Source organism: Talpa occidentalis, unplaced genomic scaffold (genome assembly GCF_014898055.3).
Source record: "Talpa occidentalis isolate TD23 unplaced genomic scaffold, MPIMG_talOcc4v2.1 talOcc4.10, whole genome shotgun sequence".
Taxonomy (NCBI): Eukaryota; Metazoa; Chordata; class Mammalia; order Eulipotyphla; family Talpidae; genus Talpa; species Talpa occidentalis.
Genome location: NW_023600993.1, coordinates 50,234,827 through 50,250,709, shown reverse-complemented (window position 1 = coordinate 50,250,709; position 15,883 = coordinate 50,234,827). Strand labels below are relative to the sequence as shown.

At 36.8% G+C, this 15,883-nt stretch overlaps 1 protein-coding gene across 4 annotated transcripts in view; it reads right to left on the bottom strand.

The window, feature by feature from the left end:
• TAFA1 (TAFA chemokine like family member 1) overlaps positions 1-15,883 on the bottom strand; it is an 856,565-nt gene that overhangs the window by 277,634 nt on the left and 563,048 nt on the right. For all 4 annotated transcript variants that reach the window (XM_054695452.1, XM_054695449.1, XM_054695451.1 and 1 more), the window contains one exon: positions 13,435-13,575. In XM_054695452.1, coding sequence (XP_054551427.1) covers positions 13,435-13,575 — 141 coding nt within the window. The remainder of the gene's footprint in view (positions 1-13,434; positions 13,576-15,883) is intronic.

Here is a 15,883-nt window from a genome sequence, read left to right as displayed (position 1 = left end):
ATCTGTTTCTACTCCATTTCTTGTAACGGCCCAAAGAATATTTACACTCCTTTCTAGAATAATGTTTCCCAAGAGGCTGTCTTGAATAAGGAGTGGGTGTATGTTTTAGTCCTTTTAGTCTGCTATAACAAAATATCATAGACCAAGTGTCTTATAAATAACAGAAACATATTTCTTACAGTTCCAGAGGTTGGAAATCTAAAAGCAGGATGTCAGAAAGAAGGTGAAGGCCTCTTTTGGGTTGCAGACTACAATTTTCCTTGTACCCTCACATGACAGAAGGAGAGAGATCTATCTGGGCCCTGTTTTCGAAGAGTACTAGTCCCATTCATAAGGTCTTCACCCTCTTGACACAACAGTTCCCCAAAGACTCCCTCCTCCTAATGCCATCTCCTAGGGGGTTATGATTTCAACATATGAAATTTGGGGAGACATGAACATTGACTGCATCGCAATGCAGGTACTAGTCATTGATATGGGAAACATGCTTGAGTAATCAGGCTGATAGAAAGAGTGTTCCATTTTGAGCATATTTAATTTGGGCTGTCTTTGTGAAATCCAAATGGAGATGTATGATGACTGCCAGAATAAAAAGGACTGAAGACTGGAGGAATGGATTAAATTAAATGAGAGCTGTTTGTGTTTCTGAAGCCATGAGAATGGATGAATGAATGAAGTAACCTAGGCAGAGTGTCTACAGTGAGAAAAGGTAGCCCTGGGATGAAGGTGGAGAGGTGATCAAAGCCAGGAGAAGACCAATCTGCAATAAACAATCCCTATCTTCAATGACATGCACCCTAATTGTTCCTTTCTGAAACCTATTGTGCTTATAAGAACTTTCAATCTCAGAGATGCTTACAGGTACCAACAGGCTTGGAAAATGGGAGTCTCCTATTATTTAGAACAGCATTAGAAAATGACATCCTCAATATCTTCACTTCTGGATGTTAAACAAGTACATAACATTCAACTTGTCTTCTCTCTTTATGCCTCCCTGGAAACAATTTTTATATTATCATCCAGTCTGCTTTCATTTTCCTACACATATTTTTAAAGGCTTTAATGTTTTTTTGTGGTTGTTGTAGATAACCAAGTGAAGAAGAGATACGTAAGTATAGGTACTACAATGAAAATCCCAGTTCTGACTCATTTTTTAATTAAATGTTAAATTTATATCTTCTACATCATTGTGTATTCCCTGTAAAATTCCCATGACCATAGTCCCTTGTGCCCTTCTCTCCCCTGTTTTGAGATGACTGGATCAAGAAGATGTGGCATAGACACAATGGTATACTATTCAGCAATCAAAAAAGATAAACTCATGCCTTTTGCAGCACCATGGGTGTAGCTACAAGGGATCATGCTCAGTGAAAAAAGCCAGAAGGAAAAAGAAAAAGTTCAGATGGCTTCATTTATAGGAGGAATATAGGGGAACCAATTAAGGGTTCCAGAAAAAAAAACAATAGCAATAATAATTAAAAAACAAATTAGTAGGCAACCATAAATTAGGGACATTCTGAAAGGGAAGGGGTGGAAAAGGGATAATATTTTTTTTAATCTTAAAATCTGGAAGTGTACTCACTTATGAAAACATACATTTAATACTTTCCCCAAATAATCATGAATTTATTATGGCTAATATAATTGAAGACTCACTTTGTACCTGAAGATTAAATTACATTTTTTTATTTATATCAATTATGTCATTTAATATTTTCAGCAACTCTGATCAGCTCTTTTTACAGGGAGGAAAACTATAGTTGTAGGAGGAAATCATGCTGATTGAACTGTGGAAAAATCAAGGTTGAAATACAGGTCTGTAATCACCCCTGTGATTCCATATTGCTTTGCCATTGGAATCTTCTATTTGTGGGTTTGGGAATGAATGCAATCTGAATATCTTACGTGGTTGCTGCTCTCAGATCACTGAGATTGAATCCTTGCTCTACAAACCCGGTAGTTGTGTGAACATCTCATTTTGAGCTTTGGATTTCCTTAACAGCAGAAAAGAATAAAAATAATAGTGTCTATCGCTTGTGTTGTGGTAAAGATTAAACATGAGAATACTGGTAATGTTCTCAGCATGCTGTCTGACGTGAAGTGCTAAACCACTTTCAGTTCTTGTAGTTTTTGTTATAATTTGTCCATAAGGGCTATTGAGTACAATGGACAATTTCTAGAGTGTACAAGGGTTACATAGTTTTACTGCATTCTTTTTTTTTCTTCTGCAGCAGAACTATCTTTTTTTTTTAATTTATTTACTTATGTGTAACCCATGTGCCTGAAGATATTTTTTTTAAAGATTTATTTATTTACGCATCAAGAGCTGGGGTACAGAGATGCAGGGGGTGAAAGGATTCACCAGAGACAGAGTGGGGCACAGAACATGTAGACTAACCGAAATACACTGCTGAGGGGAGCAGTGGACGAGAAAGGAGAAGTCTGCTGCACCATGTGGGTTGCTCCCTGGCCAGCCAGGGATTGAACTTGTGCTGCAGAGGCTGCGGATTGCTTCATAGTGCAGTGCTTAACCCCTTGCACCATCAGGGAGCCCCAATGTGCCTGAAGATTGTGAAGGCAGCAGGACTTGGTAATGTGAGAAACAACAATTTTTCTCTCATCTCTCTCAAAATAGACTCACATAATGCCTGCATTACATTTTATTTTGTCAGAATTCAGGAATGAGTTGGCAAGACATCTTTTACTCTAGGTGCTATGGAGGCACTTCTTTGGGTGGAGGATGTATATAGCACAGCATTGCCAATTCATAAGGGAACAAATTGCAGACAACTAAGATACATGGTAATCAGAAAGGAAGTGAAGTAACATGAGCATGCAGTTATCCACAATGTTTAAATATATTCCCTGTTGGAAGCCCTGCGCCCTGATGGCCCTTCCCACATACATAACCTGCTATCTGGATTGTTTTCTAAAGTTAGAGAGTAGAATTAAAAATCAGGGACTTTGAATTTCTATGAGAAGGTTTTGTTTGATTTGGTGGCGGTTATGAATCTTTGTATCAGTGCCAGTGGCCAGCAGAAGAGAGTGTGAGGCACTGAGATGACAGCAATCGTGTGAATAAGAGTAGATGGAAGGTGGAGATATCAAAAAGGCAATTTGATTTGCTTTGCTTTGGTGTTGTCTGAAGTGTTAATAAAGAGGTTTGAAAATCTGTTATCAGACCATACAGTGAGATTCTTTTTTTCAGTAGAGGACTCTCAATGCTATTGCCTCACAAAATTCCAAGTTGATTTAACATCCAATTTCGAGCAGTAGCCGCCTGCATTGCTGCCTTCTCTAAGTACTGGATTCACATGCTTCAGTTTTAAGAACTATATTAGGAAATGCAGATACACAGGTCCATTACAATACTATTGTTTTATCCAGCTTTTCTTTCCAGCATCCTCTCTCATATCATGCTTTGGTTTCAGCTCTGATGGCTTTCTCTCAAGTTCTTCATCACATCCCAAGGCTTTTGCTGATGCTGTTATTTTTGCCTGGAATGCTCCTCACTTGACTGGCTTGAGTCATACCTCACATCTCAGACCTGTTTTCACTTCTTCACAGAAATCTCAGCTTCCCAGACTCCTTCAGACTCTTTGTAATATAGCTCCTCAGATTGGGGTCAAAATGGGGGGGTTGAAATTGTATGGGGAATATAAAAATAAAATTTATTATAAAAAAAATAAAAATAAAATCTTAAAAAAAAAAAAGAATGAATTCTATTCCTTCTCAAAGTGCAATTTCTACTTGTACATTTATACTTTTGATTAGATTAAGTTGTCTCTCCTATGGACTATAAGTTCCATGATAACAAGGGAGTATCTTGATTCATCATCTTGTGACCAAGTGTTTGGAATAAGCTATAGCATTTAGTCAATGCTTCAAAATTATTGTTGAATAAATGGTTGAGTCTCTCTAGCACAGATGACAAGCAAAGAAAAGGTTAGGATACACTTATAATAAACTTTGATAAATGTTGTATAGGATACTATAAGGATGCAGAAGGGAGCATATATTTGCTCTAGGCCTTGTGGTTTGAGGGAGGACCTCTGGAGTTGGTGGGGCAAGTTGGAAAATGAAGTCAGATTCAGACGGGTAAGAGAAAAATGGTGAGGACACATTTTAATTACATGGAATAATTAGGGTGAAGATAAAAGTCTAGATTATGGTAGTATTGAAATTAGGGAATGGAGAAAAGTAGCCTCAGTTCTACAGTTGAATTTCTCACATTTGTTTGGACCAGTTTTGTCTATTGCTTTGCTTTGTTTCTCTACATTCCACATGTGAGTAAAATCATCAGATATTTGTCTTTCTCCTCTGACTTATTTCCCCTAGCATAATCCCCTCCATTTTCACCCATGTTATCATAAATGGCAAGAATTCATCTTCTTTTTTCATTGTTGAGTGCACACTTTCAACACTATTCTACTGTGTATATTTACCATATCTTAATCCATTCATATGTTATTGGGTGTTTAGTTTGTCTCCTTAGATTGGCTATTGAAAGTAGTCCTACATTGAACTTGCTTCTGTATTTTTCAGGTAGATACCTCAGAAAGGAATCACTGTATTATAAGGTAGATCTATTTTTAAGTTTTTGAGAAACCTCTATACTGCTTTCTCTAGGGATTGGACCAATCGACATTCCCAACAACAGTATACAAGGGTTAATTTTTCTCTACATCCTTACTGACATTTGTTGCTTCTGGTCTTTAATGTAAGGCTATTCTCAGGGGTGTGAGGTGGTATTTCATGGTTGTTTTCATTTGCTTTTCCATCATGATAAGTGAGATGAGTATTTCTTTATGTGCCTATTGGCCATCTGTATGTCTTCTTTGGGGAAATGTTTATTTAGCTTTCCTGCCCATCCTTCGGGTTGTTTTCTTGTCATTCAGTTGTATGGACCCATTGCAGATCTTGGCTATTAGTTCCTTATAAAACATATGATGTGCAAATATTTTCTCCCATTCAGTATAGTATCTATTCATTTTAATGATTGTGTGTGTGTGTGTGTGTGTGTGCATAAGTTTTTCAGTTTGAGGTTATCCAATTTGTTTACTATAGTATAATTTGAAGTCAGGGAGTCAGGATTGTTTTGGCTATATGTAGTCTTGTGGCTCCATAAAATTTCAGTAATGCTTCTTCGATTTCTTTAAAAAATGTCACTGTATCTGTAGTGCATTGAATCTGTACATTACTCCAATCAAGATGACCATTTTAACAGTGTTAATTCTCCCAATCCACAGCAGGATATATTTTTCCATGTCTTTGTGTTCTTTATTTCTTTCAACAACAATTCATCTTTTCTTTTTTTTTTTTTTGTATGCACAGGTCTTTTACCTCTTTTGTTAGATTTATTCCTAGGTACATAAATCTTTTGAAGGTATTGTAAATGGGATTATTTTCTTGATTTCTTTCTTTTCTAGTTTGTTGTCCACATATAGGAACATGTCTAATTTTTGTATATTGATTTTGTAGCCTACCACTTTACTGATTTGTTGTATCTAATATTCTTTTATTAGTGTAGTCTTTATGATTTTATTTGTAAATTATCATGTCATTTGCAAATGGTTATAATTTTGTTTCTTTTTTCCCAATTTGGAATCCTTCTAGATCCTTTCCTTGCCTAATCACTCCAGCTAGGACTTCCATTACTTTTATGTTGAATAGCAGTGGTTAAAGTAGATAACCTTGTCTTGTACATGGGTTTTAGAGAAAATGCTTTGTTTATTTTTACCACTGAATATGAGATTAGCTGTGGATTTATGAAATATGACCTTATTTATGTAGAGTTATATTCCTTCTATCACTATTTTTGAGAGTTTTTATTATAAAGAGATTATGAATATAATTTTATGATTTTCCTTTTCTTGATATGTTGAATGACACTGATTATTTTGCAGACGTTGAACCATACGTGAGTCCCTGGTATAAATCCCACTTGATCATGATGTGCATTTAATTTTAATTCATTGTATTACATCCTTAATTTTTTAAGTGACACATGATGAAAGTAGCAAATACAACCAAGGATTATAAATGAAATATGAGGGGTTAGGGAAGGTGAGAGTGTTCTACCAGTGTCATAACACAGGTGGAAATCTTGGTTCCATTTTGCCTTGTGTAGTTGTCACATGAAATATCCTTTCTATGTCCACCCCACCCATTAAAACTCCCAGATGCCTCCTCTTGCTTCCTGGGGTTCAGAAGTATCCTGAAGGTGACGTCACCTATGCTGAGTGGAAAGTTATGGATGTTTGAGGACATCAGTGATTATGAGTCCTGTGGGACAATCAGCATGCAAAATGCTAGCTGCAACTCATCGATGGTTATCATTGGAAGGCAACCAGAAGCACATGAAGAGAATGTGTTGAACTATCATGTATAGTACACTCTTGGCTGGTGACTGGGAAGATGAATCTACAGGTGGTAACATAGCTCTCTGGTAGCAGTGGCCAACAGCTTTTGTTCCAGTGGACTACATTTTCTAGTAACCAGGTAGTCCTTGCTTTTTCCTCCTTCAGCTCACTGTATTCATGTTAGTCTTGGGCAGGAATAAACTAATTCTTCTATTTTATATCTGGGTTTCTGAATGACCTTTGAACTTAAACACTTAATATCTTTTCTCAGTTAGTGGGTGAGTCTTCTTCTGCTGTTTGAGTTGAGCTAGACCCTCAAAAATGCAAGGAGCTTGAAAGAATGGATTATCATTTTTTTTTTCAAAGTATATGCTTCTGTATAAATTTCTACACAGGCATCAAAAGGGATATGTTTTACCACTTCCTTGGGTGAAATTATCAGATTCTTCTATATAGAAATGTACAAATACCTTCAGTAGCTTCCAGTGCTGTTGCAGAAGGACAGGGCTATATATCCTCCCAGAAGTGTGGAATAATTCTCAAGTCTTGCTCGTTATTCATATGGACAGCACATTAATAACATAGGACCCTGAAATCTCTCCTTATCTACACTGGAGCCCAGCAAGAGTGATGAGAAGCTGACTCCTTAAATTTAGAACAACATTTTTCCCCCTTTCTGGAAAAAAAATAAGAATTGATTAAAAGTGTTCTCATATCAGACAAAAATAGGTCTTAGAAAACAGCTGAGCTCGTTGGAGATAAATAGAAACCAATAACTTTGGAGATACTAGGAAAATTTTATTTTTGATGGATTTGGAATTGTGTATTATAACCAAGTACATTTCTGCTAAATAACTGACAAGGATTTGGAGGGTGTCATATCATGATTTCTCCCCTCCACCATACACACCCCACACATACATACACACATCATTTGTTCAGAAAATTTTGTAGCTCCTACGTGGCTACAAAGAAGGATTTATAATAGCACTTACTATATTTAGGTCATACACTTATAGATTAAGTATATACACTGAATATCATTTCACATATAGATGATACTCAGCTTCATGAACTTGATCCTGCGGAGGAAATGAAGGGCATTATGTGCCCATGAACTATTGCTAAATAAAGTCACTACAAGTAGTTTTAGTGCATGTAATTTGTATTGTGCTCTTCAATCATCCAGTCTCATTAAAAAATTTCCTATTTATCTTCTCCCCTTTTGATGAACCAAATAAAATAAAGTGACTAACTAATTGAGTTTATAGGCCATTTATCACTGGATATGATTTATATGTAATTTTTCTCCCCTCCTTCCTTTATATTGAGTATTACCAAACTTTTCATCTCTGCCAATTTGATTGATAAAACATTGTATTTTAGTGTTTAATTTATATTTCTTCAATTCAGTGAGCATTTTTCCATGGTTACCAGTTACTATTTCCTCAAAAAGTGAACTATTTCAGATATTTCCTTACATTAAAAGTATAGATTGAGAATATTTTATAAAATATGACATCTTTTTGATTTGTAAGGCTTTATATGTTTGCATCTGAAGATCTTCATGTGCATATATATTTTCTGTAGAGATGTGCAGAAATCTGGCAAGCATGATTCATTCTGGCAACCGATATAAGAGAGTTTTGGGACGTGTGAGGAGCTGGATTATTACTTTTATTTTTACCCTTTCTTTCTTGTTTTTGTAGACAAGACATTTCTATTTACATTTGATTATATGCATTAACTTTATATCATAGAGCAAATATTTTCCCAAACACATTAATTTGCTTATTAATAGCAAGTAAATGATTCTATGAGCCAAGAGCCATTTGTTCTAATGTCTTCAGGGATCAGACAGGTAATATCAATGTGCCAGAGTCAGGTGTTGAATAGTGAGTGGGAGGCCTGTGGGAAACTGGGATGCCCCATTCACAGGCACTGTAAGCCAATTTTTCCATTACTTTGCCTACCCAAGGATGGTTTCTGCAAATGGGCTGTTAGTTGGGAACTGCTACCCTAAGCTAAAAAAAAAAAGAAAGAAAGAAAGCTGACACCCACTCTTAAAGGTCTGGAAATATCTGAAGACTGAATTCCTGTTCTATTTATTATGAGAAGGAACAAATAGGAGACAGATCTTTTAATAGACAGTATAAAAAGTTTTGTCAGTTCTTGTACATCCTTCCTCTTAATCCTCTTAGTAATGCAGATTGGGGTCACTGATATTCCTTGACATGATTAGGTGCCAAACAGGGGAGCAAAGGAAAATTTACATAATATTCAGAAACAATGCCTGTAACTGACAATTTTCATGACAATGTTATAAAAGACCCTCTTCTAATATGAACCATGAAATCATTCAAAAGTAACTCCTGATGAGCAATGGAGCTTAACATTCTGTCTATTAAACAAACTAGAGTCTGCCTTGAAAGGAAAAGGCAAGTTCAGGCAGGGATTGTAATGAAGGGAGCACAGACCACTGCTATGATGTGCACCCCTGATTCACTATAGCAATTCATTATCTTGGAATTTCATTGTGTATGGAGGACAAGTAACAAATGGTGGAACCAAATAGGTGATCTTCTCTGTCCCCTAAAATGTTTCATGTTTGTGAATAGATATAAGGGCTTAAGATTTTTCATACAAAGCTTGTTCTGAAAGGTCTCTAGATGATTTCCAAACTACAACTGAACAGGATGTCAATGAGTTACTACAAATCACCTACTGTCAGGTCCTATTGTGCAGTGTTTTGTCAGTCTGTCTTAGGAAAAACACCAAACTACTGGCAGAGAAATTATCCATAGGCCTTGGAAGCAGTCCTGGGAAAAAAAATTAAAAATACAATCCATACAGTCTTTACTAGCACGGTCCAAAGTCCATTTCATGGTAACCAGAATGTTTGGGAAATACTGTGTTAAATTTCAACAAGTTTCCTATCTGCAGGACTTCCCAGAGTCTTTAATATGTTATCATGCTTTGAAAGGCTAAAAAAAGTTTTTAAGGTAGTATCTCTCATATATATGTCATACTCTTCTATAGAAAACTGTTGAATTTCAGATTTCCTTCAGTTCTCAGACTTTTTTCTCTACCAGGGCTGTCTCTACAGAATATATTGATATATGGTCAAGTAATTTTTGCCTTGTATTTTCTAAAGGTACAACTCCAGAAACAATTTTGTTTTTGGTAGAGATTCTGACTCTGGAATCTCAGTGAAACTTGAAAAAAATGTTGAATTTCAATCTACCGGAAGCAGAGTGTATGTGGATTGTTTAATGTGGATTGTTAGTATAATGTGGATTGTTTGTTTCCGCACAGAAGTAGCTAGCCATCCAGAAGTATGATGAATTTCATTTGTGAGCCATATACTTTAAAAAACGTGGAGTTACTATAGCTGTGAAAGTTAGGAAGTTTGTGATATAAGTTGGCCTCTTCATGTTGCTTCCTTGGACTAGTAATCTAGTTTAAGAAATAGTACCAAGTAAAGTTCATTAGCAATCACAGTCATTGAATTGGTTCTAATTTACACTGAATGAAAAGGATGAATTTATGAAAGACTCGTGAATTTATCACGGAGATTTTTCTTACTTAGACTGATACTAAAATCCACAATACATTAAAGGACCTCCCTTAGTAACCAGTAGTTGAAATGATTTGATTTTTTTCACATATTTGTCCAAGCTAGAAACAGACATAATTAATATAATAAAAACTTAAATAAATCAAGAACAAAAATTTGCTCCCAAAATATTCACTTTATCACACTCATTGCCCTGTAAAGCCTCAAATGTTCTATAATACTGAAAAAAAATACAAATATGCTTCTAGTTACTTTATGGCAATGACCTTAAGAAGGACAATCAATCTCCTCTATGGCACAGAAAGGGAACGGGCAGGTATTGTCCAAAGCACTGGATGTTCTGTGCTGGTTAGGCTACCTTCACATTGTTGGATTTCCTTCACTGGGATATTTTGGCATTTTGCACAAAAGCCTTTGGAATATGACTAAAGTTAGATCCTGGTTTGCCTATACTTGAGAAGTGGAGAGTTACAATGTCAGGTAGCCCAGGCTGACCTTCTAACTCTGTCACTTCTGTCTGCAAAATTTTTAGCAGGTCGCTAAAAGACAAGCAGACTTGTCTTTATGCCCCAGTTTCCCCCTGAGTATAAAGGAAATTCTAGAACATCATGGGGTTGGGGTTAGAATTAATGAATGAATAGACTTGAAGTAGATGGAAGAGTAGACTATGGTAAGCCTTCAAAAGATGTTCATCTTTACTTTTATTGTTATTAATCATATTTCATTATTTATAAAACTTTCAGAACAATTTTTATGCCATTATAGATCAGTTAGAATAACCACATAGCTTCACAAGCCTCCTTATTTTTTGTTTATTTTTTTACCATATTGATGGAAAAATTCTTCTTTTAAACAATGTTTTGAATTATCATCTTATTTATGAGTTTTTATTTGATTGTAAACTTAATCCCTGGGAAGTAATGGAAGACTATGTGAAGACTATATATTATATTCTTAGTTGCTCTCAATCAAAGATATTAAGCAAGGTATTCCCTCCTCCTCCGAGTTGGGGGTTATAGAGTAATTAATAAAACATGACAGATTGTGAGTCAGAATGTAATGACTTATGCTTCTTTAGAATAGTGCTAAGCATAAGATCAATGGTGTAATGATTTTTAAAATACCTATAAATGATAATTCTGTAATTTAAGCTGTTGAGTATATATATTTTTACAGTTATTAGGTAATACAAAATCTTTTTTTCAAAGATTTATCGATTTATACATACAAGAACTAGGGTACAAGCCAGAGGTGTGTGAGGGGGTGAGAGGATTCACCAGAGACAGATTGGGGAGCAGAACAGGCGGATTGACTGAAACACACTGCTGAGGGGAGCAGTGGATGGAGACAGGAGAGGTCTGCTGTGCCATGTGGGTAGCTCCCTGGCTAGGGATCAAACTCATGCTGCAGTAGCTGTGGATTGCCTCACAGTGCTGACACTCAACCCTTTGTGCCACCAGGGAGGCCCCCAATACAAAATCATTTTTAAATAGAAAGTACACTGCTTAAAAATTTCTCCAAATCTATGTTATGCATCTGAATAAGTTAAGTTTGTACTGCAATATTTGTCCTGTTTAAAAGAAAAAAAAAAACACCTGGTTTTAGATTTTGAATAAAAATCAATATATGCTTACTTTAAAAATCATCATTTCTCTACTTTCAAAATTACTCTAAGGTCAGTGACTTGCAATTTCAGAGGAAAGAAAATAACAGCAATTGGAACACTTATCATGGGAAATTTAGTATGTATAAAATACATTCAGAATAGATGTGGTGTATGGACTATTAACCAGTGTCATGGAAAAAAGTGGTTTCTATCCATTCATAGGCTGAGAAAGAGGAGTCTATGAAACAAGGTAAATGTGCCAAGTGGAGGGGACAGTTAGATCAATAGTGCATCTAACCCTGAAGTCCCACGTTGCTATTGAAGATAATGTCTCTGAAGAATATGTATTAAGTTTGAAAATGTTCATTATACAGTAAATAAAACAAGCTTTCAATAAGTAGTACTCTAACATTTTAGTTCAATAAAATACCTACAATATCAGTTTCTCCCTAGTGATGGTTTAAGACTGGGATGACATGTACCAACATATTATCTTAGAAATCAGTGGTAATCTCTGAGCAATAATATCATGAATGATTTGAATACATCATTGCATGTCTTCAGTAAGCATACATTCCTGAAGATGACTTATGCACGATATCCAAGGCAATTAGATAGAGGCAGTTCCAAGAAAAGAAAAAAAAAACTCCACACTTATTAGTAAGATAAGAAATAGATACCCACAAGGGACTATGGTGATGGTGCAAGGGTAAATTGGTGGTGGGAATTTTACGGGGACTACAACTGAGAGGAGAAAGCAAATATTGTACAAAAATGAATAATGACGTGAAATATATATTAATAAATTTAAAAGATTGAAAAAAAAAAGAAATAGATACCATCATTGAGCACTTGATAGGAACCAGATATTACACAAAACACATGGAACACATGACTTCCTTAATCTTCACCACAATCGTATGAAGTGGAAACAATGATGATTCCCCATTTTACAGAGCAGGAAACAGGTTAGTAAGCAAATGTGATTTAGTTGATTAGTAACTTTGATTAGTAACTGGCAGAGTTGGGATTCTATTCCTATCTGTCTAATTTCATAGCTCCCATTCTATTCGGGAATTATTAACTTTTGTCCATTCTTTCTAATTTAATGTGCATGCCAAGATCTAAACCATAAAAACAATTTTTCATATCAATGGCAGACATAGGACTCAACTCAGGGATTTTGGGTGAGTGGAATGCTATGGGACCTATAAGCAATCAGCTTGCCCCTATAAAATTATTGACTATTTAGAAGACAGACACTCACAGTCTTCCTCTCTGAACTTAACACAGTAGACTTTAGAGTCTCCAAAGTCAAACAAACTTGTTCTGAGAGACAAAAATGATCATAATGGGCTTACACTTTTAACAGAAACTTAGGACCAGATGCCATTTGCCTCTCTGCCAGCAGAGACAATGTATCACTCTTTGGTTCCTGCATCCAACTCCTGAAGGCAGTTCTATTTCTAGATCATTAGAGTTAAAAACAAACAGAAAACCAAAAAATGGAGATTTATAGTTAGCAGATCCAATACTTTCTTTGGCAGAGAATATGAGAAACCATGATGGTTTTATAATGTTTATTTGCTTCTAGGGCCAAGCATTTCCTCCTCTGAGACTACGGAACAACTCTTGTAGTCTAGCTGTCTGCTCCCCTGCATTGGCGGAGCCACCCATGTTGATCCAGACTGTGATCTGGGTAAGTAGATAATCAGCACACATTTCTCAAACTCAGCAACACTGACATTTTGGTCACCTTGCATTTTGAATATAACTTATTCATTACCTTGATCTTTATATAGATAAGGATATGATAAAACATATCAATTTATGCATGGTGAAAACACAGATGAACACCAAGAAAGAGAGGTATAAAACCAGTTACTTACCATCCACACAGGAAGGTCGATTTCTTGTCGTTCCAGCCACTTTCCCAGGGAGACAGGAACACTTGACTGTTTGCGATCGCTCCTCAATGCGATTCTTATTACAACATCTGTGAGCTGCTATCACTTCACATGTCCCTCCTTCTGGCAAGGAAGAAAGAAAAGGGACACTGATTAGTAATGAGTCAATGGCCACTCAGGTCTGTGGCAGAACATGTGGAGGGGTTGTGGAAAGAGAAAAATGATAGAAATAGTTTCCATGAAGTATAATCACTGAGTTTCTCTCCTAGTACATAAAATACCCACATATGCAAGTATGTATGCAAAATAATAAAAAAGCTATGTGTAATCTTGACATTATAGCACCGTGCTTCAAATGCAACAAAGAACACCAAAGAATAGCCCTCAAGAGGTGACAATTCCAGGCTGTATGTAATGAGATGCAGAGGAACAGAGAATGCCTGCAGTTAACATAAAATAAGACTCTGCCTGATTTAAATGCATTATATTTTGAGAACTCTCTCTTGTGTTATCTTTGCATTCAGAATTCTCTGAGTTCCCTCTAAAGACAACCAACTGACATGCTGGGATATAGAACTTGTAGTGGCAAAGAAACTGCCCTGAAATTAGCTCTACCTCTTACTGGCTGTGTACTCGCAAGGAGGTCGAAGAGAAAATGTAGTGGGGGGTTCATTTCCCAAACTACAGCTCATCTAGAAATGATGAAAAGACTTACTGGAGGAAATGGATATGTGCTTTAAATGGCATGTTAAATCACAGACCCATGCATATTGCTTCAATTAATTGTTGCAGGTCAGTCATGCTTCAGCAACATTTATTGGCAACCTCATGTAATGTCAGTTTCCACTAAGTTCCTAACAGGTGCACTCTTGGGACAGTCTAAAGGTTGGGGAGCATTCAGGTAGATCTTTTGTACCATAGGATAGCAACTAAGCTATTTATCTAGGGGCACAAGATACTCCAAAATGGCCAGAAACTAAGAATTAATTTTCCCCAAATCAAGTTTGTAATTCAGGAATACTATTGACAGGAATTGGCCCATAATATTTAGGGTACTTGGCATTTAGGATTCAGTTGGCAGAAATTAAGCAAGTACTTGTTAAGGGCCCACTGTATACAAAATATTGTTATAAATTGGAAGAGAGAGGTTAATAACACATACAAACGGGTACTATGGAACAAAAGGAGATAAGTGAGGGAGGGAAGGAGAGAAAGTAGGAGGAGGGAAAACTAACACACATCTCCGTCCTGCCTGAGAATAGTGTATTACAGTGATTCTAAAGGCCGGGGTGGGCAGTGGGGTGTTTCTGCTTTTTGCCTTCCCTCCCATGGTATCTGATAAGGCCAGGAGGCATTCTAATTCAGTAATTAATGGAAGACAGTGTGCTACTGGCCTCTAGGGGGAGGTGATTGGGGATCCCGCAATGCACAGGACAGCTCCCACAACAAAGAATTATCTGCTTCCTAATGCCAACGGTGCTCAGATCAAGAAACTCTGATTTAATATGAAAGAAATGCTCAGAAGAATCTCTCACTTAAGACTGCCTAATTCTGCCTCCCTCAATGAGAGACAAGAGTTTGGGTTTTCAAACTAGCCTGCTTTAGTTGGAACGTCAGTTTTGTCACTTATTCTCTGGGTGACTCAGTCTCCTCGTCTGTAAAATGAGATTAATTACCCCTTGTCATCGGGTTGGGTGAGTACAGAGACAACAAGTGGACAGGGGTTAGCACTGAACCTGACACTGAGTCCACATATGTCGCTCACATTAATATCCAGTCATAATGATGTTTTATGCTGGTGATGCCACTCGCTTTTGGCCTCAGAACCTTTCATACGCAATTTCTCCTACATATCTTTCATACTGCCAGTCTCTCTGCCACTTTCCCAACACAAAAGCATTCTCCCATTTAGCTCTCCTTTGAACTCAATGCAAATGTCATTTCCTTAGGGAACACCCCCTCACTCTCACCATTGTTCATTCTCTTTACATCTGACACATTTTCTTGCATGTACAAACTGTAACCACAAGTCTTTGACCCCAGGCAACTCTAAGCTTATTCAGAATTAAGAGTAGTTGGTTGTGTGTTCATAGCTCTGTTGGCAACAAGTGACGTTGGTTGAATGAATGAAGGAATAAGTAAAATAATGAAAATTAACACCGTATTGTAAGTACCTAGTCCTGTAGATATAAGTGGAAGGAGAGACCCATTGCGTTTCATAGAATTAGAAAAGTTTCGGACCTCCCCTGGTGGCGCAGTGGTTAAGCGCTGGGCTACGAAGCTGCCTGTAGCCTCTGCAGCACTGGTTCGATCCCCGGCCACTGGCGAGGGTCCAACATGGCATGCAGACCTCTCCTGCCGTGCTACTCCCCTCAGCAGTGTATTTTGTCAGTCTGCCTGTTCTGTTCCTCGCTCTGGCTCTGTTGAATTC